At 40.9% G+C, this 19,637-nt stretch overlaps 1 protein-coding gene across 4 annotated transcripts; it reads right to left on the bottom strand.

Annotated features, from left to right (window-relative positions):
* Positions 1 to 79: 79 nt before the first annotated feature.
* On the bottom strand, positions 80 to 15,533 carry LOC106577007 (multiple inositol polyphosphate phosphatase 1). 4 transcript variants are annotated; one of them, XM_014154640.2, is made up of 5 exons: positions 14,675 to 15,533; positions 12,534 to 12,728; positions 8,768 to 8,865; positions 6,237 to 6,385; positions 80 to 1,509 (listed from the first exon to the last, which is right to left on the bottom strand). In XM_014154640.2, exons 1-5 carry the CDS (start codon positions 15,255 to 15,257, stop codon positions 1,131 to 1,133), a joined length of 1,404 nt encoding a protein of 467 aa, XP_014010115.1. In that variant the 5' UTR covers positions 15,258 to 15,533; the 3' UTR covers positions 80 to 1,130. The 4 variants fall into 4 exon arrangements, with proteins under 4 accessions (XP_014010115.1, XP_014010116.1, XP_014010117.1 ...); XM_014154641.2 differs by having other exon boundaries at positions 6,237 to 6,367; XM_014154642.2 differs by lacking the exon at positions 12,534 to 12,728.
* Positions 15,534 to 19,637: the final 4,104 nt, after the last annotated feature.

Genomic DNA, 19,637 nt, shown 5'->3' with positions numbered 1-19,637 from the left:
GCAAAGAAAAGGACAACCATTCACAATTCCCCGTTCACACTTCCAATTCAAAAGTTTCAAAAAAATAAACTAGCCTGAGTAGTTCAAATTATACTTTAATAATAATCAAGTTATACAGTAATAGAACAATTAGTAGGCCTAACTTCTGTAATGTCTAGCAGCAGGACATTATATAAGCTACATAGTCCTTGTCCAGAAAACACAATTCTGGCCTATACCTCCACAATAAGTGTACGAAATATGATAGTATCTCCACTTCATAAAAAAAATAAAAATAATCATTCATAATGACTACACCTGTGCGTTCTTCTCAGGTCTACACAAGTACATGGAGGATAGGTGTTGTTTCTGGAGAGGGGCAGTGTATCACCTACTATGCACAGTAACTGTCATTTTTGGTCATAAGCTGTATCCCGTTTGATTTGACAGATTCTAGTAATATTAGTAATACTTCTGTATTGGTAGCAGTGGCAAGCTTACATTAAAGTCACAGCACTTTTGGTGGATTGATCTCAACACAGGAGGTTGGTGGCACCTTCATTTTGGAGGACGGGCTCGTGGTAATTGCTGGAGTGGAATAGTATCAAATACATCAAACACATTGTTTCCATGTGTTTAATGTCATTCCATGCGCTCCATTCCAGCCATTATTATGAGCAGTCCTTCCCTAAGCAGCCTCCACTGGATCTCAATTGGTAAATTTTGTCCGCTTAATCTGTTTTGTGTCTCTAATACTACCATACATTTGAATAAACGGATGTCGTGGCCTTGAAAAGAGTGAATCATAATTACATTCCAACATATTCAATTCCAACAATTCCATTCCGCATATTCACAGAAATTTCACTCTCAATCAAATTATCTAGCCATAGGAGTAAAGTGGCGCTCTACAACAGCAGCTCACCACATTGGTCTAACCATATCTATAATATTACAGCAAATATTTGTATATTATTTGTGTATTTCAGAAATTCTACTGCACTGTTGGAGCGAGTAACATAAGCATTTCGCTGCACCTGCTATAACACTTGCAAATCAAATCTGTGTATGCGACCAATAAACTTTGATTTGAATACACATCAGAGACACACTTTACTGATGAATGACACCTGTTGATAGCGTTGACTCCCTCATTTGGATGGGAACAGTTGGCACTCCTTCTCAAAGTCGCAGCCCTGGAGCAGTTCCCCGTAGTGGTCTCTGACATCCTGGTAGAGCGGGGCTCCCTCCTCTCCCTGGTTGGTGGCCAGGCCTGGGAAGGCCAGGGGCCTCTCGTTGAGCAGTGCCTGCAGACGGAGGTTTCCGCTGCAGTCATAGAGCACAAGGACCAGGTTGGCAGCGTAGGGCATCATGCGGCTGGTGCGGAAGGCACGCTGGCCCTGGGTGACATAGTTGTTGGAGGTCAGGGGCACGCTGTCCTTGAAGAAGCCCAGCAGGGTCAGCAGAGGCAGGAGAGTGTCAGCGTGACCCACCTGGATGGTCGCTGCTTCTGTGACATTACTGCCAGATCTGAGGGACAGAATGGGACATGTATACTTAAGGAGGGTAATTATTTATTTGTGTCAGAACAATGTGGTATGTAAGTGAACAAGAACTTTCTTAGCCTCCTGGGTGGCACAGTGGTCTAAGGCACCAGAGATTCTGGGTTCGAGTCCAGGCTCTGTCGCAGCCGGCCGCGACCGGGAGGTCCATGGGGCAACGCACAATTAGCCCAGCGTTGTCCGGGTTACGGAGGGTTTGGCCGGCAGGGATATCCTTGTCTCATCGTGCACTAGCGACTCCTGTGGCGGGCCGGGCGCAGCACACGCTGACCAGGTCGCCAGGTGTACGGTGTTTCCTCCGACACATTGGTGCGGCTGGCTTCCGGGTTGGATGTGAATTGTGTCAAGAAGCAGTGCGGCTAGGTTGGGTTGTGTTTCAGAGGACGCATGGCTCTCGACCTTCGCCTCTCCCGAGTCCGTATGGGAGTTGCAGCGATGAGACAAGGCTGTAACTACTACCAATTTGATACCATGAAATTGGGGAGAAAAAAGGGGTAAAATAATTTTAAAAATAATTTCTTGACCAGAGGCAGTGAATTGCAAAGTTGTCATACACTAGTCTAGATATACTCAAGGGGGTGTCAGTTTTGAACGATTTGTATTTATGTATGGAATGCAGGAATTGACCGCATGGTTTTAGAAAACATGTTGACCCTGCATGTTGCCCTGTACTAAATGTAAGCTTTTTCCCTTTGCCAATGTGGTCATCATTTCATGGAGTCTGAAGGAAGAACCCACATGGAAAAAGTGGTAAGCAAGTTAGGTCCAAAAAACTGTTCTTCAGAAAGTCAAATGAATTTATTAAACCTAACATGAATGTGCATCCTTGTAGCTGTGTGGGCTAATATAGTCCAAATGTTTGGCTTGGGGTAAGTTGAGCCAATGGCCACCATACCCTATTCAAATGATGATTGCATTTTCTCAGTTTTATGCATTAAAACATTAGTATGCATTAGTATTTTTACAATGTGTCATGCATATGAACAAAATCGGTATGGTTACAGAGCAGACATTGTGCCCCGTGTATACAAATGTAAAACAAGCAGGGGTCTAGCCCCCCTTGAGGTTCTTGATAGAGCAGCCAAGGAAGTGAGAGAAGGGAAGAAGTCCATTCGAGCAGCAGCAATGGATGATTTTTTTACTGAGTGACAATGAAGAGGTAAAAAAAAGAGAAACAAACAGAAATGTACCTGTGCGACAGGCTATGATAGATTAGCAGAGACACACAAGGTTTTATCTGATGACATGGAGTCTGAGCTTGCTAAAAATTTCAAGAATTTCACAGACCAGTTTCATGGGCTTAGTAACCTCAAATGCAGAGATCTTGCCTACGAATTGGCACATCGAAACAAAATCCCTGTCCCAGACAACTGGTATGGGAAGGGTAAGCGATATTGAACAGCGATCTATATCGGAATGTAGACATACATTTAAGATATACAATATACCACACCCCCATTCTATGACCTACTAGCACCATCGCCACTGTCACAGGACACAAGCACCCACTTACCCCAAGGCGGCTCAATTTACCCCATACCCAGCGTAAGTTGTTCCAAAAGAACACTTTTTTTTGGACAAACTTATGTTTATATACATTTTGTATTATTTCCAAGGATATACAGCATCCTGAAATACAGTGCCTTGCGAAAGTATTCGGCCCCCTTGAACTTTGACCTTTTGCCACATTTCAGGCTTCAAACATAAAGATATAAAACTGTAATTTTTTGTGAAGAATCAACAACAAGTGGGATACAATTATGAAGTGGAACGAAATTTATTGGATATTTCAAACTTTTTGAACAAATAAAAAACTGAAAAATTGGCCGTGGAAAATTATTCAGCCCCCTTAAGTTAATACTTTGTAGCGCCACCTTTGGCTGCGATTACAGCTGTAAGTCGCTTGGGGTATGTCTCTATCAGTTTTGCACATCGAGAGACTGAAATTTTTGCCCATTCCTCCTTGCAAAACAGCTCGAGCTCAGTGAGGTTGGATGGAGAGCGTTTGTGAACAGCAGTTTTCAGTTCTTTCCACAGATTCTCGATTGGATTCAGGTCTGGACTTTGACTTGGCCATTCTAACACCTGGATATGTTTATTTGTGAACCATTCCATTGTAGATTTTGCTTTATGTTTTGGATCATTGTCTTGTTGGAAGACAAATCTCCGTCCCAGTCTCAGGTCTTTTGCAGACTCCATCAGGTTTCCTTCCAGAATGGTCCTGTATTTGGCTCCATCCATCTTCCATCAATTTTAACCATCTTCCCTGCCCCTGCTGAAGAAAAGCAGGCCCAAACCATGATGCTGCCACCACCATGTTTGACAGTGGGGATGGTGTGTTCAGGGTGATGAGCTGTGTTGCTTTTACGCCAAACATAACGTTTTGCATTGTTGCCAAAAAGTTCGATTTTGGTTTCATCTGACCAGAGCACCTTCTTCCACATGTTTGGTGTGTCTCCCAGGTGGCTAGTGGCAAACTTTAAACGACACTTTTTATGGATATCTTTAAGAAATGGCTTTCTTCTTGCCACTCTTCCATAAAGGCCAGATTTGTGCAGTATACGACTGATTGATGTCCTATGGACAGAGTCTCCCACCTCAGCTGTAGATCTCTGCAGTTCATCCAGAGTGATCATGGGCCTCTTGGCTGCATCTCTGATCAGTCTTCTCCCTGTATGAGCTGAAAGTTTAGAGGGACGGCCGGGTCTTCGTAGATTTGCAGTGGTCTGATACTCCTTCCATTTCAATATTATCGCTTGCACAGTGCTCCTTGGGATGTTTAAAGCTTGGGAAATCTTTTTGTATCCAAATCCGGCTTTAAACTTCTCCACAACAGTATCTCGGACCTGCCTGGTGTGTTCCTTGTTCTTCATGATGCTCTCTGCGCTTTAAACGGACCTCTGAGACTATCACAGAGCAGGTGCATTTATACGGAGACTTGATTACACACAGGTGGATTCTATTTATCGTCATTAGTCATTTAGGTGAACATTGGATCATTCAGAGATCCTCACTGAACTTCTGGAGAGAGTTTGCTGCACTGAAAGTAAAGGGGCTGAATAATTTTGCACGCCCAATTTTTCAGTTTTTTATTTGTTAAAAAAGTTTGAAATATCCAATAAATTTCGTTCCACTTCATGATTGTGTCCCACTTGTTGTTGATTCTTCACAAAAAATTACAGTTTTATATCTTTATGTTTGAAGCCTGAAATGTGGAAAAAGGTCAAAGTTCAAGGGGGCCGAATACTTTCGCAAGGCACTGTATGTGTAGATATCGGCTAGAAAGAATACTATATTTCCCTTCACATAGTAAGGCGGAATGTACAAAATGGCTCCATTTACCCCACTCTCCCCTACAGTGTTCCACTGACTGACAAGAAACCATGAGATTATGTGGCAGGTACATCAATTAACTTTATTTGAAAAGTCAAATCAAATCAATTCTCCTCTTACCTTTACAACAGAGGAGTACCACAACTCACAGATTCATATTCTTATGAGTTCTATGATCAGATGCACTGTGCGTGCAACACAGCATGACAGACACATTCATTCTGTAACAGTGTATTCTGTAACGTGTATTGACGTGTGGGTGTGGTGTGTGAACCACAAAATACAATTTCGTCACAGTCCAGTGAAAAGGCACACACACACCCACACAACAGGATCCTGACGAGACAAAAAGGTCTGCAAACTTCTATGATGAGCTGCTATGGATGGGTAATTGTATTATTCATTTTAACCCTAATGAGTATTGAATAATGAGGGATGTGGATTGCCCATAATCCTACCCCCATATGTATGCGCTTTGGTTAAACTTCTCTCAGTATCATGTATACGACACTGACAGTTTGAGGACTTGGCTAAACTAGGATGTATAACAGGACACAGGGTGCAAACGAGAAGGTTCATGTGTCATATTCTATTGACACGTTGACAGGTTATTTTCTAACAGTATTTCTAACAGTTGCAATAGATACTGTACCGGGCCGTTGTTTGTATAATATTACAGTTTAGTCCTAATCGGTTTTGGAAGTATCCCTTAAAAACGACAATTCACTCCAAAATCAAACTTTGTCAGATCTTTCAGACCTCAAGTACAATACCACTTGAATTTTTGGTCCATTGCGAAACATACATTTGTCTTTTCACGGTCTTGTTTTTCCCAACAACCCAGACACAACCCAGACACTCACAAGAGGCTGGAAGCAGCACATGGTCAGCCACTGAGCATCCATTGAGCAGGTTAGGGGATAAGTGCTTTGCTCAAGGGTACAACAACACAAAGGCAACCTCAAGGCTACTGCAGCCCCAGGCAAAGTGGTCTTGCATTGAGATACATCCACTTCCAAGACATCTGTTGAGTAGAATGGAATCAATGGAAAAGATAAGCGCTATAATTTCCAGATTTTATTCTGTGCTTATTTTTTTCCATTCAGGTGGGATATAAAGACACGGACCAACACAACCAATGGCGTGGGACAACAATTAATGTTGACATTACACTACATTTTGGGTTAGTAAACGTCTGACAAACTTTGATTTTGGAGTGTCCTGTCCTTTTAAACACATATAGCCTAACATTTTTTTTTTTACATTAGTTACATTTTTACCCAAAGGCCATCCACTTTTAATCCCTTTGCTATACTGGTGAATGACATGAAGCCTGACACGTGAGGCTAACCAGTCCCTCACCTGATCTCATTGGCAGCTCTATCCAGACGGCTGAATACATCATGAAAGAGGATGCAGCTTGACTTGCTGTTGATGTCATGACCATAACTCCTTTTCCAGAACTGCTTCAGGTCATTTGCATATTCCAAAACCTGTTTGTGAGGTAAATGCTGTGTAAGTATAGCATGGGATTAGATGGTGTAGGCTTTGTTTGGATACCACGTTAGATAGTTTCCATATACATTAACCTGTTAGTGGGGTTATTGCTGTATAAGTACAGTGCATTCGGAAAGACCTTGACTTTTCCCACATTTTGCTACGTTACAGCCTTATTCTAAAATGGATTCAATTGTTTTTTTCATCAATCTAAACACAATATCCCATAATGACAAAACAAAAAAGGGTTTTTAGAAATGTTTGCAAATTTATTACAAAAAAGAAACTGAAATATCACATTTACAAAAGCATTCAGATCCTTTACTCAGTACTTTGTTGAAGCACCTTTGGCAGCGATTACAGCCTCGTGTCTTCTTGGGTATGACACTACAAGCTTGGCAGACCTGTATTTGGGGAGTTTCTCCCATTCTTCTCTGCAGATCCTCTCAAGCTCTGTCAGGTTGGATGGGGAGCGTCGCTGCACAGCTATTTTTAGGTCTCTTTTTTATTGAACTAGGCAAGTCAGTTAAGAACAAATTCTTATTTACAATGACGACCTACCCCGGCCAAACCCTAACCCAGACAACACTGGGCCAATTGTGGACCTCACTATGCGACTCCCAATCACGTCCGGTTGTGATACAGCCGGGGTCTGTAGTGACGCCTCTAGCACTGAGATACAGTGCCTTAGACCGCTGCGCCACTCGTAAGATGTTCGATAGGGTTCAAGCCCGGACTCTGGCTGGGCCACTCAAGGACATTCAGAGACTTGTCCCTAAGCAACTCCTGCGTTGTCTTGGCTGTGTGCTTAGGTCGTTGTCCTGTTGGAAGGTGAATCTTCGCTCAGTCTGAGGTCCTGAGTGCTCAGGAGCAGGTTTTCATCAAGGCTCTCTCTGTACTTTGCTCCGTTCATCTTTCCCTTGATCCAGACTAGTCTCCCAGTCCCTGCCGCTGAAAAACATCCCCACAGCATGGTGCTGCCACCCCCATGCTTCACCGTAGGGATGGGACCAGGTTTCCTCCAGATGTGACGCTTGGCATTCAGGCCAAAGAGTTCATTCTTGGTTTCATCAGACCAGAGAATCTTGTTTCTCATGGTCTGAGAGTCTTTAGGTGCCTTTTTTTAAACTCCACACGGGCTGTCATGTGCCTTTTACTGAGGAATGGCTTCTGTCTGGCCACTCTACTATAAAGGCCTGATTGGTGGAGTGCTGCAGAGATGGTTGTCCTTCTGGAAGGTTCTCCCATCTCCACAGACGAACTCTGGAGCTCTGTCAGTGACCATCGGGTTTCTTGGTGACCTCACTGAGCAAGGCACATCTCCCCCGATTGCTCAGTTTGGCCGGGCGGCAAGCTCTAGGAAGAGTCTTGATGGTTCCAAACTTCTTCCATTTAAGAATGATGGAGGCCACTGTGTTCTTGGGGACCTTGAATGCTGTAGACATTTTTTGGTACCCTTCCCCAGATCTGTGCCACAACGCAATCCTGTCTCGGAGCTCTAAGGACAATTCCTTCAACCTAATCGCTTTGACATGCACTGTCAACTGTGGGACCTTATATAGACAGGTGTGTGCCTTTCCAAATCATGTCCAATCAATTGAATTTACTACAGGTGGATTCCAATCAAGTTGTATAAACATCTCAAGGATGATAAATGGAAACAGGATGCACCTGAGCTCAATTTCGAGTGTCATAGCAAAGGGTCTGAATGCTAATGTAAATGTGATATTTAATAGTTGTTTTTTTATATAAATTTGCAAATGTCAAAAAAAAAATGTTTTTGCTTTGTCATTATGGGGTATTGTGTTTTGATTGATGAGGGGAAAAAAACGATTGAATACATTTTAGAATAAGGCTGTAACGTAACAAAATGTGGAAAAAGTCAAGGGGTCTGAATACTTTCCGAATGCACTGTATACCATGGCATGTAGGGTAGGTTTTGTATGAATACGTCGGTGAGTGATGCCCTCAGACAGACAATCTCTCATTGTGTAGAGTCGTGGTAGGATTTCCCCTAGGCCACCTGAGAGCTGGGCCAACTTACCTTATAACACAGGACACACCCACATAGCCCAGCTTCTTATTGACTGAATGTAAGACATCTATTCATACTGTAGATTAGGTGAGGAGATTGTAAATAATACATTCATCATGTTTTAGATTAATGTCCTATCAGCAAAAACACTTCACATAAAAAGGTCAATGGATTACTAGTTAGGCTAGATGCATCTAATTCATCTCTCCAATATTGATGAACTTCAACGTTTTTGATCACTGCTTAAAAAAATCCCCATGAGTTCCCCATAAATAATAAATGACTCCATTATCACTTGAACTGGTCAATACTCTGCAATGACGTAAAATGATTACTACTGCAGGGAATACAGTTGACGTACCAGTGCATCTGCCTCATCAAAGAGTTGACACCAGGGGGAGTTGATGGTTTTGATGGCCAACTCGTAAGCACACAGGTAAAATGCAGCCTCAGCCATGTCTACAGGGGGAAAGTAATGGCAAAGTGATCACAGGAGCCATTACATTTTAGTCATTTAGCAGACACTTATCCAGAGCGACATATGGCACAATTAGGGTTAAAGGCCCAGTGCAGTCAAAATTGAGATTTTCCTGTGTTATAAAAACACAAAAGTATGTGGACACCCCGTTCAAATTAGTGGATTTGGCTATTTCAGCCACACCCGTTGGCCACACAAGCTCACAGAATGTGAATCGCCCAACATCAGTGACTGACCTCACTAATGCTCATGGCTGAATGAAAGCAAGTCCCTGTAGCAATGTTCCAACATTAGTGGAAAGCCTTCCCAGAAGAGTGGAGGCTGTTATAGCAGCAAAGGGGGACCAACTCCATATTAATGCCCATAACTTTGGAATGAGATGTTCGACAAGCAGGTGTCCACATACTTTTGGTTAAGTAGTGTATTTTAGAGCTGGGACAATAAACCGAAATTGATCGACACCAACCATACCGATCACATATCGCAGACATTTTGCTGATATTGCTCATAACGATAATGTGAAGTATGAAACTAAATACGTTTGCTAATATGGGTGATTGTTAATGACACAAATGATGGCTACAACCATCACACTAGTAGTACTAGTTTAAAGGATATTTGTTTTTAAACTGTGGTTCACATTAATGTTATAAACTTATCGTTCTATTTATCGTTTTTGGATCAATTCAGGCAATTTATCGCAACGTGTATTTTTGTCCATATCGCCCAGCTCTAATATATTTCCACACTATGAGGTTGGAATAATAAATGCAAAAATTATGATAATGCCCTTTCAGTGTAAGAGCTGCTTGAAAAGACCGCCAGAAATATCAGCCTGTGAGTTTTGACCTGTCTGGCGGTAAATTAGTTAGCAGACCAATAAGAAAGAGATCCAAACATCTCTGGCAATAATAGCTAGTTTTCCCCTCCCAACTCCGACCACTCCCTGACAGTCCTAGCTAAATTCTTGCTTGAGAAATTGCTCTTTGCTAAGAAGAAAATTTAAAAAATCTTTTTGACTATTTTAACTGAAAGCAATTAGAGCCCGACCGATATATAGGTTCACCGATATTATCAGATGATATTGGCCTTTAAAACGCTACATCGGTATCGGCCAATAACTCCACCGATAACCGATATTCAATTAATAGGATGAAAAAAGGGAATCTCTTGCTTACAGCGCCTTAAGAAAGTATTTACACCCCTTGACTTTTCCCACATTGTTGTGATAGCCTGAACTTAAAATTGATTAAATTGAGATTTTTATGTCACTGGCCTTCACACAATACCCTATAATGTCAAAGTGGAATGATGTTTTCATTTTTTTTTTTTTACAAATGAATAAAAAATGAAAAGCTGAACTATCTTGAGTCAATAAGTAATCAACTCCTTTGTTATAGCAAGCCTAAATAAGTTCAGGAGTAAAAATGTACTTAACAAGTCACATAAGATGCATGGACTCACTGTGTGCAATAATAGTGTAGAACATGACTTTAGATGACTACCTCATCTCAGTACCCCACGCATACAATTATCTGTAAGGTCCCTCACTTGAGCAGTGATTTTCAAACACAGATTCAACCACAAAGACCAGGGAGGTTTTCCAATGCTTCGCAAAGAAGGGCACCTAAGCAGACATTGAATATCCCGTTGAGCATGGTGAAGTTATGAACTACACTTTGGATAGTGTATCAATACACCCAGTCAATACAAAGATAAAGGTGTTCTTCCTAACTCAGTTCGCGGAGAGGAAGGAAACCACTCAGGGATTTCACCATGAGGCAAATGGTAACTTTAAAACAGAGTCTAATGGCTGTGATAGGAGAAAACTGAGGATGGATCTACAACATTGTAGTTACTCCACAATACCAACCTAATTGACAGAGTGAAAAGAAGGAACCCTGTATAGAATAAAAAATATTTAAAAACAAGCATCCTGTTTGAAACATGGCACTAAAGTAATACTGCTACAAATGTGGAAAAAAGCACTTCACTTTTTGTCCTGAATACAACATGTTGTGTTTTATTGTATTTGCCCCAAACATATTACAGAGTACCACTCTCCATATTTTCAAACATAGTGATGGCTGCATCATGTTATGTGTATGCTTGTAATAGTTAAGGACTGGGGAGTTGTCAGGATAAAAAAATAAAACAGAATGGAGCTACGCACAGGCAAAATCCTAGAGGAAAACCTGGTTCAGTCTGCTTTCCACAAAACACTGGGAGATGAATTCACCTTTCAGCAGGACAATAAGCTAAAACACAAGGACAAATCTACCCTGGAATTACTTACCAAGAAGACAGTGAATGTTCCTGAGTGGCCGAGTTACAGTTTCGATTTAAATCTACGACAAGACCTGAAAATGGGTTTCTACCATTGATCAACAACCAATTTGACAGCGCTTGAAGAATTTAAAAAAAAAATAACAATGTGCAAATATTGTACAATCCAGGTTTACAAAACTCTTAAGACTTACCCAGAAAGACTATCAGCTGTAATCGCTGCCAAAGGTGTGTCTACAAAGTATTGATTCAGGGGTGTGAATACTTATATAAATGAGATATTTCTGTATTTAATTTTCAATAAATTAGCAAAAACGTCTAAAAACATGTTTTCGCTTTGACATTGTGAAGTATAGTGTGTAGATAGGTGAGATTTTTTATTTTATTTAATCAATTTTGAATTCAGGCTGTAACACATCAAAATGTAGAATAAGTCAAGGGGTATGAATACTTTTTGAGGGCACTAATCTGAACACTTGCGGACATTTTCATGATGTACCATTATTGCCACAATGTATGGAATCAATATTTGAAGCAGTTATTGGACAATTGCTCTTTTGGATGGCAATGTATGAGAATTCAGTGTGGGAAAATGACACTAATTCCCCCACTGTAAAACAGTACATCGGCAGATATATCGTTATCGGTACGTTTTCCCTCCCAAAATACAGGAATCATATCGGACCCCAAAAAACATATAACTCGGGCTAAAAACAATCACAGTAAGGTACTTAATTGTTACCCAGAAATAAGGCTCCATTGGAACTTTAATTGCTTTGTCGACCTGGGGATTCGAACCAGCGACCTTTCGGTTACTTGCCCAAATTTCTTAACGACTAGGCTACCTGGTGCCATTCCACGTCAAAATGTAAATAATTATTACAGACCAGTAACCATATCTGTACTTTGATATAAAACAAAGTAAAAGTCATGTATGGCTTAGCATTAACAACACATTTCCCACTGTGTTTGACTTTTCAAATAATAGAAACATACAGGTATTCTTATTTCAATGTCCTCACTTCTCAGATGCTCATTGATGACATTCTGACAAAACCATTCAGCTGAGGGAATTGTTTATGGGAGTGCTTAACTGTTTTGCACTGTTAGTGAGAAAACAGCCCCATCTAGTGTCTAAATATCCTGTAAAATGTTTGCAATCAAGCAGATCTGAAGCAGAGCCGTTCATTGTATAGAGAACATGAGCAACATCATGAGGATAGCCCTCTCAGTAATAATAGAATAGCTATAAAATATTTACTATCCACTGTAGAATAGACATTTTGTTTCCCAACGCCCTGTGACAACTCACACACAAATGTATGCACACACACACACACAGAGATAGGCTAGAGATGGAGACCTGATGTAATGTGGCTGTAGGGGACCAGGAGCCGGTCTGCTATCTTCTCCTGCACCCTCCTCATCTCTGCACTGGACCTGAACTTGTCCAGCTCAGCCATGGCTGACTGGTTCTTGTCGACAGTCTCCACAAACCTGGTGCAGTTGTCAAAGAACCTCATCAGCGCATCGTTCACCTCGTAGTCAATCTCTTCATCTTTGAAATCAAACATAGAAGACACTGGACATTCAAAGGGAGATCTTCAAAGTTTTGAAAATTATAATAATATTAAGGTCAATGAAAGTGAATGAAATGCACCAATTAAAAGCTAGTGACAAGTTCAGAAAGTTTTTTACAGTGTTACCGCTAGTGTTATAACCCTGCATGTTATGATACAGTAAGACATGTTGAATAGTTTATAATTTCAGTTCCAAAAGACTGCAGGCCAATGCAATATCATGAAAAATGTACACTTATGACAAAATATCATATCGGTATTACATTTACCTAGCGTGGGTGTTGTTTCTGCTCTCCTGCCAACTCATGCCAAACAATTTGGAGAATTGGGCTTCCAGGGAACATGTTGTCAGAGGACGCAACAGTAACCAATGGGGTCGGAGCTTAGCGAAGGGTCAATTGTTTAGCTTGCCAATGACAAATAGTGTAAGCAAACACACAAACAGATCTGGGACCAGCCTAGCTGAGGAACGCTAAACTCTGTTCTCATATCTAAGTGGTTGAGTATTGATAACTGGTCGCGTGATTTATCAGTCTATACTTGTAAAAATGTCAATTCTGGAAACACTTACCTGTACCTACATTTGATCTGTACAACTGTGGTCCTTCTGTGGGGTGCTGAAATTCATACTTTTAATCAAAACTTTTATCGAATACAACCACTGATTTTTTCCCTAATTTGTGTTGCTCAACTGCAGCTGTAGCAGCCTTGAGGTACGGGACGGCAGGGTAGGCTAGTGGTTAGAGCGCTAGTAACCGAAAGGTTGCAAGTTCAAATCCCTGAGCTGACAAGGTACAAATCTGTCACTCTTCCCCTGAACAAGGCAGTTCAGTCCTAGTTAAATAAAGGTAAAATAAACACACTGAGACTAGCAGTGTACATTTTTTTTCACAATGTGCCATCACAGGAGCATGATTTGTGACCTGTTGCCACCATTGTAAATACAACCCATATTTATACTTATTTATTTTCCCTTTTGTACATCTTTACAACACTGTATATATACATAATATGCCATTTGTAACGTCTTTATTCTTTTGGAACTTCTGTTGGTGTAATGTTTACTGTTCATTTTTATTGTTTATTTCACTTTTGTATATTATCTACTTCACTTGCTTTGGCAATGTTAACATATGTTTCCCATGCCAATAAAGCCCATTGAATTTAATTGAATAGCGCGGATGCCACGTTCAAGACAACTGGGAATTCTGAAAAAACTTTTGAACAGTCATCCAACTCGGAATTCCAAGTCGGAAAAGGGAGCATCTTTCTAAAAGTCTGACATTCCGACCCGAAAATCACTGACGTCATGATTTAACCTCGTTTTTTCCCAGTTGTCTTGAAAGCACCATATGTATCGACTGCTGTTGTTGCTAGCAAAGATTATGGATATACTGACAAGATACCTCTCTAACAATGGGAGCAACAAAGCTCCCGCCCTATCCCTTCTTTTGATTGGTGGATACATCGCATTATTGTAATATTTTTTTAATATTCGATGAGGGTAGATTTCATCCCATTAATATGCATAGCAATCTCGAGACAACTCTGAAATAAACTGTATAAAGTTGCCTGGATGTCACGTGTCCTTGTCAGTACACGCTTAACAACTTAAGCATTACGAAACTTGTATTTGATCATTTACGCAAAAAAAAAAACGCCACCTGCTGGAGGGAAACAGATATCCCTCCGACTTGGGCCACTCTCTTCCTCTCTGTTACTAGCAAATTGACCAGTTATCGATCCTCAACCCCACCTCTTTTTAAGAACGTAGTTGAGCTTTTCTCAAATACGACCAGGCTAACATTGACCTACTTAGTAGATATGCCTTATGTCTTGCAAATAATAAATAAAGCGTTATATGCAATATGCTTGCACTTTGACACGATGCTATCATACAGACATCGAGTAGGATTATATCTACCTTCTATGGCCCAGAGCTTTGCCAGTCCTCCCTGGAAAGAAAGGGTGCTGTTCACACACCTGTGCTTAGAACTGGTCATGAACTTGATGTGGCCATCTTGTAGCTTCTCCTTAGATATCAATGATGGGAATAACTTGGACAACCTGACTGCCAAATGCCTGTGGTCGAGGACTCCCTTCTGAACGAGACGGCCATCCATCTCATCAGTGTACCACATCTTCCACTGCGTAATTTCACGCAACCAGCGCTCCTCTCCAGAGGCCTTCTGTACAACAAGATTGTGAAGTTCTCGCATCTTCTTGACGTTTTTAATCGTCGGGTACCTTGAACCGTGCCGTATGATAGCGGTCAGATGAATTTCGCGACATTCTGCAGATGGGGGCTTTACAAGAGATTTGTTTACAGCGAGTATGTCATCTATGAGGTAAGGGTTCACTTCCTCATATCTACCTTTTGTGGTGAAATATTTGGCAATCGCTGGAATATCTGGAGTGGTCAGGACATTTCTCCATAATGAACAACACGAGATGTAACTAAAGAAGAAATGCGCAATAATAACTTTCAACGGAATGGTAAGCAGCATATTTACTTTATTTCGCCAAAAACGTATCAGAAAATTCCTACCCTCAACTCCAGGCGTGCATTACCATTCCAGGTTTGTTGTTAAATATTAATCAGCAGGCCTATTGGTGTCTTTCCCGGAGTTTTCAGGTCCATGGCCTACTGTAGAGAACACTTTAGTATTTCAGTCATTCAAACTATGGATGGATAATTTGGTTCTGATAAATTGAAATACTAGTATGTCCAACTGGATTGTCAGAGCTCTGTCATACCCCTGGAGCTAGACCTAGGGTCAATCTATTAAAACATATAGTCAGCAATTAAAGACATACTCCTGTACTTTGGTGACTAAGAACGTATTTTTTAAACCCCACACTTTGGGCTGGTTGCGTAAATGTGTAGTTCATACTCGCATAATCTATGACCAGAATTACTGTTTTACCTCAATTAACCACAAAATCTCTAGTTTCAAGCGACAGTTTTCTTGAAGCTGTGCAGCTACCATTTACCCTACATTTAGCCCCACATGGGCCAGCTCCCTAGTAATTCGAGTTCTAGCCTATGAGCTTCAGCCCCTCGCATTTGAGTGACGGCTTGCAAGAGGCCTGTCCAGCGCTATCCAATGAGGTTGCAGGGCGCGTCCAATGGCTCATTGGAGGGTACTATGGTGTTGAATGCTGAGCTGTAGTCAATGAACAGCATTCTTACATAGGTATTCCTTTTGGCCAGATGGGATAGGGTAGTGTGATGGCGTTGTCTGTGGACCTGTTGGGGTGGTATGCAAACTGAAGTGGTTCTAGGGTGGCCGGTAAGGTGGAGGTGATATGATCCTTGACCAGTCTCTCAAAGCACTTCATGATGACAGACGTGAGTGCTAGCAACCAATCATCTCACACAGCACCTTCCCGCTAACCATCCCCGTATGCACAGAACCACGCCTCATATGATTTGCAAACATTAAATGGTGACAAATACTTTACTCAATAGGTCACGCCCATAGAATTCTATGGTCACTCCCACTAAGGCCAACTTTGAGTGGTTACTGTCCCAGGTTTATATGCGCTGTTCTAACCTGCTACATAAAGTCACTTCTGTCCATAGCTGTATACGATCTAGGCCTTTTCTCAATTGGATTTGTTCAACTCCTGCATCCTCTATTCTCCGTTCTCTGAGGCTTCCTTTTGAAAAAGGTAAGGTAATCAAAGAGAGGGAAAATTTACGAAAATGTGCTCGTATGAAATGAGACTCCTCCAATCGTGCCTCACCAGGCAAATTACGTTTACAGGGTGGAATTCCAAAATACATTTATAAAGTCATAAAAACAAATGTAGCTAGTTGTGCGAGACATTTTCCAGATGAAAGTAGCATATCGTTTTAAATGTTCGCATGCTATTCTCCTTTGAGAAAAGAATTGCTTATACAAACAGATTTCAAAACTCTTCCGCTAAAGACTCAGGTAGGATACACTTGTGCTTCCTTGCCAAAAGGAGGCTATCAACCACTTGACCACTTATCAATGAGAGAGAGGGCGGAAGATGGACTTGCCCAAACGAGAAAAGGCCCCAGTGATAACCGAAGGAGACTTCCATAGAGTGGCGAGGGGATCAATAAACCTATTAACTTCAGAACACACTGGTGACTTGAATGATGCAATTCATGTTCACATTTAAATAATAAAACATTAAATTAAACAAATCCTCCAGTTGTTTAACAAGATGTTACAGTAAAACATTTTAATTTGGGGGGTATTTCATTTGTTTTATATGTCAAGTCAGTCACAAACAAACACACGTCATATGATTAAGCACACCTTTCAATTAGTTTGTATGAAATTGAGCAAATTCTAAACATATATTGCGGTGCGTGTTGGGATAGCACTTCGCTCTGGAGCCTGCAGCCTTGGTCGACGTGGCTATTGGAGGGTCTAATTAGTCCCTAAATCCTCAATCGTTTTCACTCCCTCAGCTTTGGGACACTTGTGCATATGATGGAGGAATGCGTGAACGTGCAAATGGAGGGCCGGAGGGAATTGGATGATTTGGGATTCAGCCATACAGTATGTTGCAACACATGTACTGTAGTAGTAGCAGCACTTGGGCGAGTTTGGAGCCAAACACGCATAGCACATGCCCCTTTGGTGACAGACCATTAGCTGGGTCATCTATCTCACAGGCACACAGTTGGGTATGGAGTGTTGACAGTTTTGAGAGTACAACACACTTTATTCCAATCAAGTAACAGAAAACAGCCCATTCCAGTGCATTTTGGACATCATATTGTTAGTCTAACCATGGTTGTTAGATATCAGAGCCAACTCATTTTGGCAACCTTAATTGCATTAATGTTGATAAGTGGCCTCTTAAATCATGCAGACGAGCTCCGGGCCTGTCTACCCGACTGGCGCTTCTCTCTCCCTGTACCATCATCACTCCCTCCGCTACTGCCTTTCTGAACTGCATCAACACATGTGTTGTGTTCTACTGCTCAGACGTTGCATGCGTCAACCAATGGTTGCGTGCCACGTCATTGACTGTGCCGTTGGGCACCAGATTGCAATAACATTATGTGGTCAGCTGATATACGTAAAAAACCTATCCAGGCGTCTTGACATGACCATCGCCATGTCAAGACCTGCAACTGCCAGAACCCTACATTTAGTTTTTGATTTTTAAAGTGTCTTTGAGATTGTCTTTAATGGAAAACACTATATATCAAATATATAAAATAAATCTATTATTAATTGGCCATACTCATCTTTTCTTTTAAGTAAATAGTAAAAAATGTTAACTATTGTGATAACAAAATGATTCAGGCTACTTTTTAGTAATCAAAATTAACACACATATCAATCTTGAGCAAAAAATCTTAATAATTTTACATTTTATCATGACAGATAACCCAGTGTTCATTGCTGGTTGGACTTCCAAATTTGCACATATTTGCCTTTACCCAAGCAGGTCACAAAACCACACCTATGTGAAGCTAGCCACAATAGTGGAATTTGAGTTTTGCCTTCAAAATAAAAGTTGCTCATTAGCTAGGTTTGCGTTCAATTTGCGACAGGGTTTCATGCGAATATTCTATAATCTGCATAAAATCATGTGCATTTTCACACCAGAAATGTGTTTCCATCAAACTGACTTATTGAGGATAAAAGTATGTGCGTGATGACGTAGTGCACATAAAAACAACGTTTGTGGTTAAATTCCCATTTATTGAATGAAAAATACAAGTTAAATGGGTTTCCATCGCATGTTCAACTCTACTGATGGTTTTGTCACAAACTGTTGCGTTATATATCAAATGTGCTCACTCTGATCTTGGCATGTGTGCTCTAGCCAACAGCTCGCTGATACAGTGCGTGTAGGCTACATACATTATGAGATTATTATTATAAAAGCATCAATCATATCACCAGAATAAGACCCTCGATATTTATTGCAAAGGAGCATCTAGCTCATCACGTGCACTTTCGCCACCCTGTGAAGTTTTTTCTATTTAATCTGTAGCCTACTCAAAGCGGAGTGCCTGTATACAGCCCTAAGCCGTGGTATATTGGCCATATATCACAAACCCCCGAGAAGCCTTATTGCTATTATAAACCGGTTACCAATGTAATTAGAGCAGTAAAAATACATGTTTTGGTATATGGTCTGATAAATATAGCTTTCAGCAAATCAGCATTCAGGGCTCGAACCATCCAGTTTATAATAGGCTTTATAAACTGGGTGGTTCGATCCCTGAATGCTGATTGGCTTACAGCTGTGCTATATCAGATCGTATACCACGGGTATAACAAAACATTTATTTTTCCTGCTCTAATTACATTCGTAACCAGTTTATAATAGCAATAAGGCACCTCGGGGGTTTGTGATATATGGCCAATATACCACGGCTAAGGGCTGTGTCCAGGCACTCCGCAATGCATTGTGCATAAGATCAGCCCATAGCCATGGTATATTGGCCATATACCACATCTCCTCGGGCCTTATTGCTTAATTATACCATGGCATTGTTGAATACTCCTTTCTGAGTGACTTGAAGGGTTTTCTAGAGCGTGCATTATTTCCCTATAAAGCACTGTATAGTTAATTTTTACATGTTTTGTTTGAGCTGCTTTTGAAAGTAAAAGTCAAATTTTAAAACAGTATTGGTATTGTTGAATTCGATTTTCATAATAGCGTGCTAGGACTGATGGTTTGGGCAGCTAAACTAGCAAGTCTGTTTGGTTACCATGGCAACTACTGTAGCTATCTAGTAAATTTGCTAGCTAGTTCAGTGGATGTTGAAAACATTTCTACTGGGAAATGAACACATTTCTAGTGACTTGTTAAATTATAAAAGTATAAAAGGGATAATAAACTGGGGGCTCTATAGGTTCTCTGGAAAATAATGCAACTCT

This window comes from Salmo salar, chromosome ssa18 (assembly GCF_905237065.1).
Source record: "Salmo salar chromosome ssa18, Ssal_v3.1, whole genome shotgun sequence".
Lineage (NCBI taxonomy): Eukaryota > Metazoa > Chordata > Actinopteri > Salmoniformes > Salmonidae > Salmo > Salmo salar.
This window is presented reverse-complemented; position numbering and strand designations above follow the sequence as displayed.

Bases quoted from the DNA above. Each gene is read 5' to 3' on its own strand.
- LOC106577007 (XM_014154640.2), bottom strand. From the start codon at position 15,257: ATGCTGCTTACCATTCCGTTGAAAGTTATTATTGCGCATTTCTTCTTT. The intron at 6,386-8,767 runs GTACGTCAACTG...ATACTTACACAG, and splicing joins TTGATGAGGCAGATGCACTG to CATTTACCTCACAAACAGGT. The intron at 1,510-6,236 runs GTGAGGGACTGG...TCTGTCCCTCAG, and splicing joins AGAGCTGCCAATGAGATCAG to ATCTGGCAGTAATGTCACAG.